The sequence below is a fragment of the Sminthopsis crassicaudata genome, chromosome 3, assembly GCF_048593235.1.
Source record: "Sminthopsis crassicaudata isolate SCR6 chromosome 3, ASM4859323v1, whole genome shotgun sequence".
In the NCBI taxonomy this organism is placed as follows: domain Eukaryota; kingdom Metazoa; phylum Chordata; class Mammalia; order Dasyuromorphia; family Dasyuridae; genus Sminthopsis; species Sminthopsis crassicaudata.
In genome coordinates, this window is record NC_133619.1 from 342,860,442 (window position 1) to 342,878,896 (window position 18,455).

Sequence of the window (18,455 nt, forward strand, 5' to 3'; positions counted from 1 at the left end):
AACCTAGATACAATATATGTGTGTAAATACCATTTTCTTGTTGCACATTAATTATTAGCTTCCGAAGGTATAAGTAACCTGGGTAGATAGACAGTAGTGCTAACAATTTACATTCGCTGGGTAGCATATTATTTAATAAAGAACTCCATAAGATGGAATAATTTATTCAGATGGGAAAAAAAAGGATATTTAGTGCATATCCTTTTCTGTATAAATCAAGGGCATATAAAAGCTTAACGTTTTTCAAATTAAATTCAGGTGACATGTGTTTTCAGTTTGATCTGGATATTGTAGATCCTTCTTAGACAGATTGATTAGTTATATAACATATGAATATAAAATAGGCCTGGCTTCATAGTATAGTAGTCACAGGAAAATATAATTGATCACATGAACTGGGAAACACATTTAAAAAAATATCACTAAGTGCATAGCAGTATGTACAACACAAATTTGCAAGTATTCTGTTATATATGTGTGTCTTTCATTTCATTTACTGCCTTGCAGAGGACCTGCAAAACTCATCCTTTTTCAAACTAGGTAAAATTTTCACTCTTAAAAGCTACTCATTCTCTTTCCTTCTTTCCCTCATCTGATGGTCTTTCCCTGATTTGATGTTGCCTTTGGATGTAGAAGAATAAATATTTGCCCAAACTCTATTTTAAAAAATAAAACACTCCTACTTTCCCTCATTATCCTTCTATCAAGATGTGTCTTCTAAAAGAGTTTGAACCACTGACCTAGTTCAGTACCCTGTTTCCACATTAAAGTTGGCCTATCATCACAAAGAGATGGAATCTTATCTTTGCAATTAAGATCTCCAGAAAAGTAGGTTCTACAACCTTACTTAGTTTTCATAGTCCATTGATAAAGTATTTTGACTTCAACTTGTGTCCTTTCATAATAAAGCAATGCCAGAAGTAAGATTCTATGTCACTATCTTAAAATGCTTTTTTGAGTCCCAGATACCTTATTTATAAAGTGAAAGATTTGGACTAGAAGATATTTGTTATGTTCCCTTGCTTAGCTCTAAGAGGTTATGATGTATTAAAAAAAATTTTTTTTGGTATAATTTTGCCCTTAATCTGTGAGTACTTAGGGATATAGTTGGAAGGTGATTGCAGGATTAGAATTTCAGTTTGAGCAGAAAAAGGATATGAATAATATATCATATACCATAGATAGTTTGGATGATGAATTTTATTATATCACCATAGAAGACAGTACTGGGAAACTAGAAAATTTTAAATATGCAGACAGTTAATAAATGCCCACTAAGCCAAGCGTATAGGGAATTAGAATAAGTCCTTTCAGGCAGATAGCAGGGAATCTAAGAAACTTAGGGAGCTAGAGCAGGAAATTAATATGTAAGATTGGGAACCCAGCTCGGCTCACTTGGAAACTGAAATACAGGAACAGTTATTCAGTAAACTGACAGACTGGATCACCAAGGTCAAAGTGGGAGCAGAGTATTACTGAACTGGGGCTATTTGTTGAAAACAGTTTTTAGGCAGTTATTAAACAGTTATTAAATGCTTACTATGTTCTAAGCATTGCACTGGGTGTTTGAAATAAGACAAAGATGAAGCTTTCCCTGGCCTCAAGGATTTTACGACATGTACATAAATTAATACAGATTAATACAAAGTAAATAGAACTTAAAGAATGGAATGTACAGTTGTATCCAACTTTTTGCCCTGTTTGGGTTTTTTGGGCAAAGACTCTGAAATAGTCTGCCATTTCCTTCTCTAGCTCACTTTCCAAGTGAAAAAACTGAGGCAAATACGGTGAAGTGACTTGTTCATTGTTAACAAAGCTGGGAGTGTCTGGGGTAACATTTGAACCTAGGAAGAGGAGCCTTCCTGACGTAGGTCCAGCTACAGTGCCACCTAATTGCCTTCAGGAATAGAATAGTTGCTCTTCATTTGTGTGACATTGCACAAATCATTTTTCTTCTCTGGGTCTCTGTTCTCAGTGGTTTAAAAAAAAAAAAAAAAAAAAAGGTGAATGGAATGCCAACATCCCACAGCTATGCTGGGCAAACTCAGGCAATTAATTTTTTTTTCTTTTTAAATTTTGAACTTAAATGCCAAAAAAGAGCACTTCTATCTACATAACAGAATACAAAAAGGAAATTATATAAGAAACCATAAATGCTCATTTCATAACACTTTTTAAAAGCTTAAAAAATAACATTTTAAAAGCAAGCTATAAATTCCATACTTTCTCTGATATTAGTTTAGTACAAGATAGGACGAGAAATATGCTCAGGTTCAAGGAGACAGGCAATCAGTAAAGATCCATTGAACTTTGAAAACTCCTTTTTGTTCCTGCTTCCTTTTAAATTTTCTTATCTTTTGTACATTTTAAAAGAAATGCTTCAATGGCCATCTTTTAAAAATTTATTTGTATTCCCACAAATTAGTATTTTCCAATCCTCATCTTCCATTAAAAATTGGAGAGAAAAGAAGAAAAAAGAAAAATTTTTTAAATTAGCAAAGCACAACCAGTGCACACAGTGACCATGTCCAAAAAATGCTTCCTCCTGACCCTTTTTACACTTTCACTGATTAGGGCTAGGAGTGGTTCCAGAGTAGAAGGTGAAGCTAAGTAAGTAGCTTATGATGTGACTTAATTAGGCATAGTTGCCGGATTAGAGTTTATTGGCATTCTTTATTAGTACTTTACTTGAACCTAATTTTTCTTGCATTTTTAATATGGTATAATTTGTGATAGTTGAAAATTGTTTAAGTGGTTCTATTTTACTCCTTGATATATAAAGTAAGTGACCTTTTCAGGGATCTTAAGAGTAATTTTCATTATCTCCATCATCAGCAAGCATTCATGAAATGTTTACTGTGTGACAGGCATTTGGGATACAAATACAGAAAGAAGCACAGCCCTTACTCTCAAGAAACTCGTATGCTAATGGGGGAAGGCAGTAAATTGAAAGGAAACTAAAAAGGGGGGGAAAGCAGGCTGGTGAGAAATGAGACCATAGTTGGTCTGGGTAACCTCTTCGAATGGAGAAGCCACCCATTCAGATGGAGGGGCTGGAAGAGTAGCGGGTACCTCCAAATCATGAATTGCAAGGCTGGCGTGATGTGATAGGATGAAGATATTTCTGGGGTATGGAAGACAAATCAGTAGTATAGCCTTGTGAGAAACAAATACTTCAAGATATAATTAGATCCAAGCTTTCCTGTATGCAAGATAACTGTATAAATATGTGTACATATATTGTATTTAACATATACTTTAACATATTTAGCATGTATGGAACTACCTGCCATCTAGGGAAGGGAGTAGGGGGAAAGAGGAGAAAAGTTGGAACAGAAGGTTTTGCAAGGGTCAATGTTGAAAAATTACCCATGTATATGTTTTGTATATAAAAAACTATAATTAAAAAAAGATGTAATTAGAATATGCATCCTTTTCCTTCAGAGTGAAAATAGGTCTTATTTAATGTTTGCAAAGTACTTTACATAAATAATCTCATTTGATCCTAATAATAAGGTGGGTACGATTATTGTCATCTACATTTTAAAGATGAGGAAAATTAAGGTTCTACATATTGTAGTTTGCTTGTGTTTACACAGCTAGTATCTGAGACAGAATGTGAATCTGAATCTAAACTCTCCTGACTTCAAATGTAAGAATATCCCAATTTTTTTCTTTTTAATAGTATTTTATTTTTCCAAATACATGCAAAGGTAGTTTTCAATATTCAGTGTTTGATTTAAAAAAAAAAAAAAAGAAAGTTTATGAAGAGATAGTGTTTATTTGGAAGAACAGAGAACATGTATGGTTTTAAACAGCTTTTAAAAGCTTTACACTGTTATTACTTCTTAAGGCACAAGCAAATGTCATAACTTCCTTTTTTATTCTGAGTTAGAGCAGTAACCATTAAGGATGGTCTTTTTGCCTAGGACATACACATTTCTGGGTAGGCTTTACTTTTCTCAGTCTTTGCTCATTAGAAGTCAGTCCATGTTTTGTTACTGTTTTCTCACATTCTGTAGCACATGTTTATAGTCACACAGTTGACCAAGAAATGCAGTGAATATATAATCATGTTATGTTATAGTTTTTTATACTATTATATACAGTAGTTTGTTGACTATTTAAAAAAAGCTGCTGCTTCAGTTGAGCAAAATGTAGCTATACTTTTCCAACAAGGTATTTCCCAGGGATATGTTAAGATCGTACAAGAGTCCTCAATCTGAAATTTGATATTATCAAATGAATAACATATGTGAAGCATTTTAAACTTTGAAGTGCTATATAAAATTAGTTCTTATATGTGCAAGAGAAATAATTTTGTTCAACTGTCTTCTAATTAAAATTAAATGAGACCTAAAACAATAAGATACATGCTTAACTCTGTTCAGTGTAGTCTGAACGGATAAAGGTTGTCTTGTGGATGATATAATATTCCAAGTGCTCCTATTTGCAGATGGCTTTGTGTTAATAGCACCAAACCAGAAAACGTTGCAGAGCTTTCTAAATGAGATCAGTAATCACTCAGAATGGTTCATCTTAATCCACATAGGAAAAATCAAGTGGATGAAGAATATTTTTTAACAATGTATATAGGATGACTCCTGAAGAAGCTTGCCAGGTGGCCAGTAAATGGACCCAGAATTGAACAGAGTGGACTAGATTGATTTTGAGAAATTTTGCTTTCTTTGAACCCATGTTTCTCCCTTAAACAAAAGCTGACCTTTTAAGACTATTATTTTTTCTGATTATACCATATGACTGCAAATCATGAAATACTACAATATCTGTAAAGTATCTAAATTGCAGGTCATACAAAGGGCAGAAGAGAGATGCATAGTGTGAATACTCTGCAAGAAATCATCAGCAACCAATTACATTATTTAGGGTTATAAGTCATCAGAGATAAATGACCAAAAAGAAAAATGGGTTCATCTTTAAGGTTTAAGAGATGAATAACTTGTGTATCTCTATAATTTCCAGAAATTCAGAAGAGAGCCTGACGTTTTGGAGGGATCCCTTGTGAAAGAATCATGGGAGGACATCAGGTCAAAAACTGAAGAATTGAAAAATAGGGATCTGTAGTCCTTAACCAAAGAAAATTATAATCTACTTAGGAACATAAGATGAATATGTGTAGGAAAGTTTTAATAAAGAATACATAATCAAGTGCTATGAGAAGGGGAATCTTGAAAGAAGACATGACTTACTGAGGATCACACAAATAAATGTCAATAGTATCCAGAGCCCAGGAATTTTGGCTTCCAGCCCCATGATTCTTTTCTGTTAGAGAGCTGTTATCATTATTATTATTTTTTCTTTAACTAGGAAAGGCTTCATAGAGGAAATGGGAATTAAAACATTCTAGAAGAAAGGTAGAATTTGTATACTATAGGAGAAGAGAAGAATGGAGGCTGGTGATGGAGAGGAGGCAGCATATCCTACTTTCCCTTTCCTTTTTACTCTAAAATAAAACAGAATCAGTAGCATGAAGGTAAGACTGCATACTGTGTATTTGTGGGACATCGAGGAGACAGATATGATTAGAATAGAGGATACAGATTGAGGAGTAAGGGTAGTAAAGATAATCACCCACATACACATATTGTGGGGCAAGATTATAAAGGTGCTTGAAAGTAAAGTTAATGATGGTAGATCAGACTTTTGAGGTGGAAGGTTATATGATGAAATAGTACTTAAGGAAAATTAGTTTGAACAATTGTAAGTAATTGGAAGTAGGAACTTGTTGAAAGGCTATTTATAGTAATCCAGGTATGAACTGATGAGGATCTGTATCAATGTAGTAATATATGTAAAAATGAAGAGGAAGAGACAAATGAGAGATAATTTTGAAGGGAAAAAATCCTATTATTAATAGATACTTATTGAGGATCTCTCTTTATATTTCAATAAAAAAAAATTGAGCCCCTTTGCCATTAGCTTTGCCTTCTCTTATCATCCCTTTTACTCCAGTCTTTGATGATGAAGTGGCCTATTTTTCTGTCTCACTCCCTGACTTCTTTTCTAGTAGACCGCAAAATTGCTTTGTTACAGCATTTTAAGAAACAGTCTAAAAGAAAAAAACTGATAGTCTAGCTTGTCATTTCCATTTTTTCTTCAGTCTCCAATCTCTTCCTCTACTAGTTCCCTCCTTTCTGCTTATAAACACAGCCATATCTCCCCAATTCTTAAAAAAAAAACAAAACAAACAAACAAAAAAAAAATCTTGCTAATTTCTACCATATTCACTAAAGTTCTTTGTTAACCTTTAATTCCTCTCCTCTGCCTCATCACTAAACTGAAACTGTTCCCTAAAAAATTAACAGTGGTTCTTAATTGCCAAATCTAATGAACTCTTCTCGATTTTTTCTTGTTTGTTTTTTTGATTCTTCTGATACTCCCTTCCCAGTCTCTCTTGCTAGATCTTCATGTCCTTTTTAATAACTGTTTCCCATAAGGTTCTGCCCTATCCTTTCTCTATATATGTGTTCTTGGAAACCTCATCAGTTCTGTGAAGTCATTTGTCTCTGTTCAGCTGATTCCTAGATCTCAGACTTAAGTCTCTGAGCTCTAGCTCTGCATCATCACTTGCCTTTTAGGCAATTTGAATTGTATGTCCCTTAGACATATCCAAAACAGAACTCGTATGTCCCTTAGACATATCCAAAACAGAACTCATTATTTCTACATCCTTCCCCTCCACCCTTCCGTCTTCTCAACTTCCCTATTACTGCTAAAGATACTGCCATCCCACCCAGTCTCGAAACTTTTGGGTCATCCTCAACTCTTCTTCCTTCGCTCATCCCACATATCTAATCAGTTGCTAAATCTTATAATTTCTTTCTATACAACATTTCTCATAAGCTTTTTCTTTTCTGTATTTACATAGAAACTAATTTAGGCCCTCATCATTTCACTTGGATTGTCAGCTTAGTACCCTTCTCATGGGTTTTTTTTCACCTTTTCTCCAATCTGACCCCTAATCTACTGCTAAAGTGACTTACCTAACTATAGCCCCTGTTACCTTCAGAATCAAATATAAAAAACTTTGGAATTGAAAACTCTTCAAAACCAGGTCCCTTTCTGTTTTTCCAGTCACCTTATATTCTTATGTCATCTAGAATTCATTCTCTCCACTTCCTGATTTCCCTAAAGTCCCTGCTAAAATCCCACTTTATATAGGCATCCTTTCCATTTGTCAATACTAGTGTCCCTCTTCAGAATATCTCTGATCTGTCCTGTAAATGTCTTGTTTTTTGTATTATTTTTCCCATTAGGCTGAGCTCCTTGAGATCGGGAAATCTTTAGGTCTTAGTTTTATTGGTGCTTAGCAGGTTATTTTCAGTCTACCCTACTTATGTTCTGTTTTATATGTTTATTCTTTCCTATGAGAATCTCAGCCCTTGGGAACATTTTCCTTTTTCTTTCTATGCTCAGCTTTTAGTTTAGTACCTGTCATGTAGCAAAACACTTAATAAATGCTTATTAATCACGTAATTAATGACTGATTGTATATGAAAGATGATATGAAGAATAATATATCACGACAAGGAAGTTGGAAAAGGAGCTGATTTGGAGCATATTTAATTTGAGTGACAAGATAACTTAAGTAGAAGTCCCATATAGCTATTGTTGACACAAGACTAGATTCTGGTTGAGAGAATAGGGACTATAACTATTTGCTAAGGTAATTTATTTGCTGACCTGTGTATTTAGTTTTTTCATTCCATTATGAAGAATTGGAATGTATATAACATTTCTTTTACTTGGAACATTTCCCTCTCAGGTAGTCTGTTTTTCTTCCATTTTTAAAACCCTGAATCAGAAAATTCAACTTTTCTTATTTTAAAAAAATAATAATAGCTTTTTATTTTTCAAAATACATGTAAAGATAGTTTTCAGCATTCACCTTTGTAAGGCCTTGTGCTCCAAATTTTTCTCCCTTCCTCCAAGGATCTTCCTCTTCCCTTAGATAGTAAGTAATCCAATTTAGATTAAACATATGCAATTTTTCTTCTTCTTTTTTTTTATTAAAGCTTTTTATTTTCAAAACACATGCACAGATAATTTTTCAACATTGATCCTTGCATAGCCTTGTGTCCTTCCCCCATCCCCTCCCCTAGATGGCAGGCAATTCAAGATATATTTACATGTTAAAATATGTGTTAAGTCCAATATATGTAAACATAATTATACAATTATCTTGCTGCACAAGAAAAATTGGATCAAAAAGAAAAGAAAATGAGTAAGAAAACAAAATGCAAGCGAACAACAACAAAGTGAGAATGGCATATTGTGATCCACACTGAGTTCCCACAGTCCTCTCTCTGGGGGTAGATGACTCTCCTCATCACAAGAAAATTGAAACTGGCCTGAATCATTTCATAATTGAAGAGAATCACATCCATCAAAATTGATCATCATACAATCTTGTTGCTGTGTATAATGATCTCCTGGTTCTGCTCATTTCACTTAGCACTAGTTCATGTAAGTCTCTCCAGGTCTCTCTGAAATCATCCTGCTGGTCATTTCTTACAGAACAATAATATTCCATAACAGTAATAATACCACAACTTATTTAGACATGCTCCAACTGATGGGCATCCATTTAGTTTCCAGTTCCTTACCACTACATAAAGGGCTGCCACAAACATTTTATGTGCAGTTCTTCTAACCATATTTGCACATTTATTATGCTGCTGCCCAAGAAAAATCAAATCAAAAGGAGGAAAAACAAGCAAACAACCACCACAACAAAAAAGGTGAAAATACTATGTTGTGATTTACATTCAATCCTTGTAGTCCTCTTTCTGGATACAGATAGCTCTCTCCATCACAAGTCTATTGAAATTTGCTTGAATAACCTTATTGTTGAAAACAGCTAAGTCCATCACAGTTGAAAATCACATAATTATCTTGTAACTGTGTACAGTGTTCTCCTGATTCTACTCACTTCACCTATCATCAGTTCATGTAAATCTTTTTGGGTTTTTCTGAAATCATCCTGCTGATCCTTTCTTATAGAACAATAATATTCCATAACATTCATACACCATAACTTACTCAGCCATTCTCCAATGATGGGTATCCACTCAGTTTCCAGTTTTTTGTCACTACAAAAAGGGCTTTTACAACATTTTTGCACATGTGGGTCCTTTTCCTTTTTTTTTTTTTTTTTTTTTTTTAAATATTCTCTTTGGGATACGGACCCAGTAGTGAGATTTCTGGATTAAAGGATATATGCACACTTTGATAGTACTTTGGGCATAGTTCCAAATTGCTCTCAAATGATTGGATCAGTTCACAATTCTCCCCACAGCGTACTAGTGTCATAGTTTTCCCATACCTGATGTGATTTTTGCAGCCATGAAGGTAAAGCAGGTTTTTTGAATTGTTGTTTATATCATAACTTGAAGTCCTTATGCCACAGTAATAGACACATCATTAAATTATCATCTTTTCCTGTCATTTTAGCCCATCTGATGGGTATTAAATGATAGCTCAGAGTTGTCTTAATTTACGTTTCTCTAATCAATAGTAATTTAGAACATTTATTCATATGACCAGAAATGGCTTTAATTTCTTCATCTGAAAATTGTGACAATTCACCTTTCTTAGAAAACTTTTCCTAATTTAATTTCATTTAAATCAGTTTTTTGATACATTTTCTCTGAAATATATTTATATGCAGGATATTAATGTGTATTTATAAATATCATTTTATGCAAAAAAGCTTGTTTTTCTCTGCTTCATCAAATCTTACACGTTTTTCAAGGATAAACTACATGAAGTTTTTTCCTAGTTCTTTCCAACCACAGTTGCATTTTTTGCCTTTATCATTTTTGAAATGGAACATCAGAGATTTTTAAAATTTCTGTTTCTCTTATTAGTGATTATTAATAGCTTGCAATTGTTTTGAAAACTATTTGAATTAACATGTATTTTTTAAAATTTGGATAATGTACTAGGTGTTCTTGGAACACACCCCACTCTGACTGAACTCATTCTAAATGGGGTTTAGCCTAAAACATACAGGGCTCAGAGTCAAGAGAACTGAGTTCTAACTCTCTCTGGATTTCATTAGCCTGTATGATCTTGGGAAAGTTACATCTTATGTGGATGGTGAACTTTAGGATCTTTTCCTTCTCTAAAAGTACTTGGATATTTGATAACAAGCCATCAAACACTTTTGGTATACAATCTTATAATCTTAAAATTATGACTTATTCAGAGATTGTGCTCCCTAGTGAGAAATGGGGGAAGGATGTGCTCATTATTTGTCTCAGACTCTAAAATTGAATCATTTTATTTCCTTTTTTTTTTTTTTTTTTTTTTTTTTTTTGAGGCTGGGGTTAAGTGACTTGCCCAGGGTCACACAGCTAGGAAGTATTAAGTGTCTGAGATCAAATTTGAACTCTGGTCCTCCTGAATTCAAGGCTGGTGTTCTATCCACTACGCCACCTAGCTGCCCCTCATTTTATTTCTTAATCAACATAGCCAGCTGTCATGTGGTTTTTTTTTTTCCGTAATCATTTGTTGCTTGATGAACTTGATGTGATTTTGCAGTTATGGAGGTAAAAGAAGTTTTTAAAAAATTGTTTTGTATATCTTAACTTGAAGTCCTTATGCCGTGAGATCTAAGAAGTATTCTAGGCAAGAGGAATGATGTGATCGTCATAAATATAGATTTCCAAGGACCATTTAATTACTGCAGAATAGTATTTTTTAAATAGCATTTATATAACACTCACTATGTGACAGACATTGTGCTCATTTACAAATATTTCATTTGATTCTCACAATACCCCTGGAGATAGGTACTGTTTTACAGTTGAGGCAAAGAGATATTAAGTGACTTACTGAGGGTCATACAATTGGTTTATGTATGAAATAAAATTTGAACTCATTATCTTGACTTTAGTCCAGTGGTCTGTCCATTGTGCCCCTGGCCTCCTCATATTTAAGTACTATATAAGGGAATTTAATTCAATTTTGATTAGTTTTAATGTGTTAGCTTGAGTTACACCGTCAACTAAGAAAATATATATATTTATGGAAATGATCCTGTCTTAGATTTTGCCCGAATGTCTTATTTTTAAGTGATTGATTTGAATTTGTTGATCCTGGTAGGCTTCTTTTAATGTTATTTTTTCCCCCTAAATGATATTGCATTAAGTTGCAATTTATTGTAGTATGGATTAAGAATACAGCAATATGAAAAATATGCTTTAGGTGTGCAGTATAACACTCAGTATTAAATCTTACTTCATTGCTTTTTGAAATCCTGTTTTGGTTCTTTATATAACTTATTTAATTTCACTATCAAAGTGACACACATATGAGTATACTTATACATATCACTTCTTAAATCTAAAGTATTGAAGAATACTTTGTTTTTAGCGACCTTTCTCACATTTTTTCCTTTTATTTCCTTTTTTCTCAATTACATGTAAAAGTTTTTTTAACATTTTTTTAAAGTTTTGATTTTAGATTCTTTCCTTTTCAGTTCCCCTTTTGAGAAGATAAGCAAAATTATACATTATACATACAAAGTCATGTAAAACATATTTCCATATTAGTCATGTTGTAAAAGCAAAAAAAATTAAGAAGTATGTTTGTCTGCATTCAGACTCCAACAGTTCTTCTCTAGAGGAAGACAGCATTTTTCATCATTGTCTTAGAACTGCTGAGATTAGCTAAATCATTGACAGTTGATCATTGTACAATATTGCTGTTGTTGTGTACAGTGTCCTCCTAGTTATGCTTACTTCACTTTGCATCACTTCATATAAATCTTGTTGGGTTTTTCTGAAAACATTCTGTTCATAATTTCTTATAGCACATTAGTACTACATCACAATCATATATTACAGTTTCTTCATCCATTCCCTAATTGATGGGCATCCCCTCAATTTTCAGTTCTTTGCCACCACAAAAAAGCTGCTATAAATATTTTGGCACATATAGATTTCTTTGATATACAGATCTGGTATTAATAATGCTGGATCAAAAAGTATGCATAGTTTTTAGTCCTTTAGGCATAGTTTCAAGTTGTTTTCTAGAATGGTTGTATCACTCTGCAACTACAACAACGCATTAGTATCCCATTTTTCTACTTCTCCGACATTTATCATTTTCCTTTTCTCTCTTATTAGTTAATATTATAGTATGAGGAGGTATCTCAGAGTTGTTTTTATTTGTGTTTTCTGACCAGTAGTGATTTAGAGCATTTTTTCCTATGACTTCATAGCTTTGATTTTAAAGAGTACTTTGAATATGTTATTTAAAATCTTGTCTTAGAGATAAGAAAATTTAAAAAGAAATTATGAAATTTCAGTCATAGATGAATCTGTTAATAAGGGGCTTAGTAATGATCAGTGTGATTCTTTGACCAACATTGATACATCTTTCTGATTGATCTTTGTTGTTTCCTATTGCAGACTGCCTTAATATTTGTTCTTCTTAAAAGCATAAGTTTCTAAAGACAAAAAAGATGGTATTTTGACAAAAACTGTATTCCTTTCCTTATTAGCTTTATGCCCAAGGGCTCAATAAACTGATGAAGATTAATCTTTTTTTCTTATCTAGAAATATGTATCATAATTATATATACAATGTCATTATTTGGAATATAATGGAAGAAGAAACAGGAAAAAAAAGTGAAGTTTAAGTGCTGTGAATTCTATGAGGAATTACTATCTAAAATACAAGGATCTAGTCCCTAGACTTTAGGCTTCACTTTCCAGGTTAATTTGTCAGGGTATAAGTTCCTCCTTTAAACCAATCCAAGGGACCTTCCCTTCAACCTGAAGGGCTATTTTAACTTGTTCTTTTCATTAAAATACCCTGCTGCTTGCATACCCACTAAAAGCACTGGGCCTCCTGAACTTTCCTTGCTGCTGTGCTGACTTGATTTCTTCAATTCAGATATATATAGCTCATTTCATCCCTAATTGTCACCTTTCTTCTGCCACTGTTTACAGAAATTCTTTTCTAGAACTTCCTTCACCCTTCTCTTCTAGTTCTAATCTATCTTCACATATTCAAGATCATAAAATAGTTTGCCAAAGAAAAGAGTATGTATAAATTCAGAAACAATATAGTAGAATAAATTAATTATAAGTGCATATAATATAGCCAACAATATGACACAAAACAACATAACTGCATATAGAGTACTGAGCTAGGCCTAGGGAAATACCTAAGTATGGTCATTGCACTAATAGGATTTTTTAAATTAGAGAAGAAGAAAGCACTAAGACAGATAGCCAATAACATACAATATGACAAATATATTAGAAAATTAAAACACAAAATCCTAACTAATGACTGAGAACATTAAAGAAAAGGAAATTGTGTATTAATTGTGTTTTCATCCTTCATGGAAGCAGTATGATACTGTACAAAGAATAGTTTGGATGAATTTAAAGGAAAAGGGTTCAAATACCAGGTGAACTTGGACAAATCTTACTTAGCCTCATTGAAATAAATAACCTTTAAATTCCCTGCCATTTTAAAATTGACCTTGGTGTCTTTTGCCACATTTGACATTTCTGTCTTCCTCTTTTTCTGGATGCTTTTATTTCCTTGGTTACCAAAACAACATACACCATAATTATTCTCTTGTGATACCTCTATCTGTCTCCTTTACTTGCCCCTGTTTTGACCCTGTAAACAGGACAAAGTAATTTTGAAAGAAATACAATGATTTTGCTAACAGGTAGGGTTTTCTTCAACTGTTCATTCTAATACCAGATCAGATTACAAATTTAAGATCTTTTAAAGTAATGTATGGATTATACAGACAGGATTTGAAAAATCCAAATTCAAACCAACATATAAAGAGTATCATATATTTAAATACTGTCATCAATCTTGATTTCATGATAAGGATTTTTTAGAGGAATAATTTTTAATTTTTTATGCCTTTTTTATTGACAGTGCCAAAGCTACTAGAAGATGGCAGAAGAGGTGGTGGTGGTAGCCAAATTTGATTATGTGGCCCAGCAAGAACAAGAGCTTGACATCAAGAAGAATGAAAGGCTTTGGCTATTGGATGATTCCAAATCCTGGTGGAGAGTTCGAAATTCTATGAACAGAACTGGTTTTGTGCCTTCTAACTATGTTGAAAGGAAAAACAGTGCTAGGAAAGCTTCTATTGTAAAAAATCTAAAGGATACTTTAGGTAAGTGTTCACTCACATCTAACTCTTTCTGACCCCTGGGGGTTTTCTTGGCAAAGATAATGGATTGGTTTGCCATTTCCTTCTCCAGTTCATTTTACAAATAAGGAAACTGAGGCAAACAGGATTAAGTGACATGCCCAGGGTCATACAACTAAAAGTGTCGGAGGCCAGATTTGGACTCAGGTCTTCCTGACTCCAGGCCTGGCACTCTTTATCTACTATGCCATCTAGGTAAATATTAGTAGGTGGCTAATAAAAGTTTGCTGAAATTGATTTAAAAGTGGTATCATGCTGAAGCATGAGTTTATTAATGGGACTAGGATAATCAGGTAGGACCAAGATAGTATTAGGAGTCAGTAGTGTATTGGCTTTGTCAATTAATATAGATTCATAGGGATAACAGTTCAAGTTCAAAGACATAGTCTGCTACTCCATGTTATTTCATATAGTTTACTGCAGTTTTGAACAAAATGTTTCTAGAATTGTAATGTTAAAAGTCAACAAAAGTGATCCTAATGGATAGGATTATAGACTGCTTCTAGAGATAGGATAGCAGCATGGTTCAGTGGAAAGAGTACTTTGAGTCACAAAAGCTGGATTCACATCCTATTTCTGGTCCCTGCTACTTGATGCTACTCTTGGCTTTGTTACTTTACCTGCCTAAGTCTTAGTTTTTTGTCTATAAAAGAAGGGGCTAGACTGAGTGGCCGATGACCTTATGACTTTTAGACCTATTATCCTGTAGTGTTTATTATCTGCCCCAGTCTTTAGCTCTAGGTGAGTAAAGGTAATCTTAGGTCTGTAAATGTTGAACATAAACAGGTCAGAGAATTGCAAATAGATCCTGTTTCTTAACTGAGCCCAAAACAAATGATATCTCATAAGGTTTAAGTGTAAAATAAGTTAGTATACTTGACGTGAATTTAGATATCTACTGAAGTAGGATTTAAGTTACTGATCTCAACTTTTTAAAAAGTAATTATCTCATTTTTTTTCCTTTAGTTTTAGTTAAGGAATCATATGTAGCCAGCCACAAATAATCAGCCTTTTACAATCCCTCCCTTTTTCCTCCTGTTCATTTCCTTCTCTGATCTTTTTTCCTCTGGATCCCTTTGTTGGTGCAAGAAAACAGAGAGGTCCTTGCTTTACTCTTCCCTTGGCTAAGTTGAGAGGAAGGAAATGTGGAGGGGTGAGGATTGACCTCTGTTCTTTGTCCTCTCCCTCTTGGCTGACAGGAAAGGAGTTGGGGAGGGACTGAATTTGATTGTTGGTATTCAGGAAAACATGCCATTACCTAATACTGTGCTTTGCACATATGCAGGAAAGAATGTTGAAAATTTTCTACTTAGAAAGATAATTTGGTAAAAAATAATTGGCTTGAATAAAATACTTTTTTGTTTTACCACTGACTAAAATTAGCTTTTATTGTTTTAAAGGAGGTTGTTGTTAGCCCACTTAAATTTTAATTTAATTATTATGAATAATAAAAAAACCACATGCTTTTGAACAAAAACAGTTGCACCATTTTCAAATAGTAACAAAATTCATCACAGATTTAGAGTTCTACACAATACACTAAAAAAATAATTTCCAAGCATGAAATCAGCAACATTCCAAAGTGATTTTAAAATGCACAGAGTATTAACAGATGACCACTGATCCTCAGGTGATACATTTGAAATAATTTTTGCTTGAATCGCCAAAATATGAACAATATGTGAAGATTGTTCTTAGATGTTTAAGATGATTTGTTCATAGTCACTGGTAAAGCCAGAATCAGAAACAATAATTTCTTTTAAAACTCTGTATTCTTAATAAAACTGTATGTCCATGTTGATTTTAAAGACTTGGAAAAAGCAACTTCATCAGCCAGGGATATTGGTGTTTTGGTGAATATACAGGAAGGGTCAAGGACATAGACAACTGGTCTTGTTTTTCTAAAAATTACTATAAGTTAATAGGAAAATAGAATAAAAGTCCATTTGACATTTGACAAAGGACATTTTAAAAATTAATGTGATAAGGGGAGTCCTGATTTTTTAACTTTTCAGAAATCAAATTAGGTGTCTTTTATAAGGATTCATCTATACAAGAAAAACCTTAATTACCATTTTCTTTACAGTATTGATGTTTTGGTCATCTGTTTTAAGTGATAGTTAATTAGTATATGATTTATTTCTTTTTCACTTACATGGTTCTGCCTTTTAAGGGGAACTTAAAGTGGTCTGTGAAACTTTATTTGTTCATATAGCTGAAAATCTGATAAAAATCTAGTGATTTCATCCAGCCAATCATTTTCCTATACTTTAAAAAACTTTTGTTCCCAGTCATTTGTTAACCTTGTAAATTCCCCAAAGTAATTAATGGACTATGCTTTTTTCTGATTATACTGCTAACTAAGAGTTAAATAGAAAAAGAAAGGAAACATACCAAAAAGGATGGAGATAGGATGTAGTATTAGCAAGGAAAAAATTCACTTTAGTAAATATTATTAAATTCTTAAGCCACTTTAAAACATTTTTTTACATTTGAAAGTTAGAGTGTTTTTTGTGGCCGACATAATATACTTGTTAAACAAGTTCTTGTAAAGATCAAACGTTTCGGAATGAGAGAAGCCTCAGAAAAACTTTTATTGTTTGGGTATGGGCCAAGTCACATGGATTGGGTGTGGGGAGTTTCAGTGTTGAAGAACATACCAGGAAGCTCACTGAGAATTTTCCTGAGTTGTACGACCAACTGAAAGAGAACACAAGATTTTGATCAAAATGGATTGGTTGAACATCATTAAGGACTTTTTCAGTAAGTTTGTAGCTTTTTAGATCTTTAGATGTAAATTTTATTAGCTCTTTAGATCTACTTCAGTATTTGTGTTTCTTTGAGTACACTTTCTCCCTTTAAAGATATAAATGTTCCTTGGAAAGACTTGGCCTATTTATGTTTTGTCATAAAGTTGAAGTTTTTCATTTTTTGTTATGGAATATTTGACTAGTTAGTTATGTGGAATTTGAAAAAAATTAGTCTGTCTTACATGAAGTTAGATTGCTTGAAGTTTAGTGTGATCAGTGACATAGATATGAAAATATAGATTATTCTTTGTAAATTTCTAATTTAGATATAATATGCTAATTTTTTCTCTTAAAATAATAAAGTAGAACTCAAACTTTATTTAGTAAACCACAGAAGTGACTAAGATTCATACAAATAAATTGAATTTTGAATTACTATCTTTGAATTTTGAAATATTTTAGCAGTAATTTTTTTCCCTTAAGTTTTGGAGGAAAAAAACCCTACAGATAGTAGAAGCTAGATATTGGTTATTTAAAATTAATGACATTATACCAATAGAGGTTGATATTTTTGTGAGTATCTGAACATTTTGGAAGAGTTGCGAAAACTTCTTACCAACTAAAATACTGAAAAAAACCTCATACTTTTAGGATTGATTGTTCTTTGACATTATATAATAAAATATTTAAATTTACTGACATAAAATATGAACTTAATCTTTTTCTGTGCTTTTTAAAAGAGTTTTTGTGACAAGTTAGGTCTAATTTGATCGGCATATGTGTGGTTTTTTAATTTTTTACTTTTCTGTAAAGCCTAGTCAGTTTCTCCTCTGCCAGAGTCATTTGAGGAAGCAGAGAAAAATGTTACTCAGGAACTTTCTATTTATTCTCAGAAGCTAGATAAGTGGGGGAGGAAGGAAAGGTGTCCTGCCTTTAACTCTCAATAACTTTCCAACTCTGGACAAATAATTTTTTCCTCTTTAAAATGGGGGTGACAATAACTCTGATATTTACGTCACAGCTCTTGTGAAGCTCAGATGAAACAATGTTTGGAAAATGCTTTGCAACCTTAACTTGAATAGTAGGTATGTTTACTATATTTAGTCCTAGATCACAAGATGATATTTTATGGGTAGAAGTTTAAGGAAGGCAGATTTCATCATTTAACCCTTAGAGCATTTGTGAGAGATTTATTTATTAATTAAGCATTTATTAAGTGCTTCTTGTGTGCCAGACTGTGCTTTAGTAAGACAAGTAAAGTGAGTGAGACGAAAAAAACAAAACATTTCTTTTCCTCAAGGACCTTACATTGTGTGGCAGGAAAACAACATATACAGAAAACTAAATGAAATTCAAAATATATACAAAGGATATATAAAATTATTTTAGAAGAAGGGTCCAGTATCTGGGGACAGGGGAGGAAGGAATTTTAGGAGGTAGCATTTGAGCTTAGTATTGAGGGAAGTTAGGGATATCTTGGAAGA

General features: G+C 33.0%; 1 protein-coding gene across 8 annotated transcripts in view; it reads left to right on the top strand.

Annotated features, from left to right (window-relative positions):
• NCK1 (NCK adaptor protein 1) overlaps positions 1-18,455 on the top strand; it is a 67,150-nt gene that overhangs the window by 40,874 nt on the left and 7,821 nt on the right. For 7 of the 8 annotated variants that reach the window (XM_074301608.1, XM_074301611.1, XM_074301609.1 and 4 more), the window contains one exon: positions 13,942-14,185. In XM_074301608.1, the coding sequence (XP_074157709.1) occupies positions 13,960-14,185 (226 nt within the window). In that variant the 5' untranslated portion in view covers positions 13,942-13,959. Of the gene's footprint in view, positions 1-13,941; positions 14,186-16,844; positions 16,985-18,455 lie in introns of those variants that run through there. The other variant, XM_074301616.1, reaches the window with a different exon arrangement.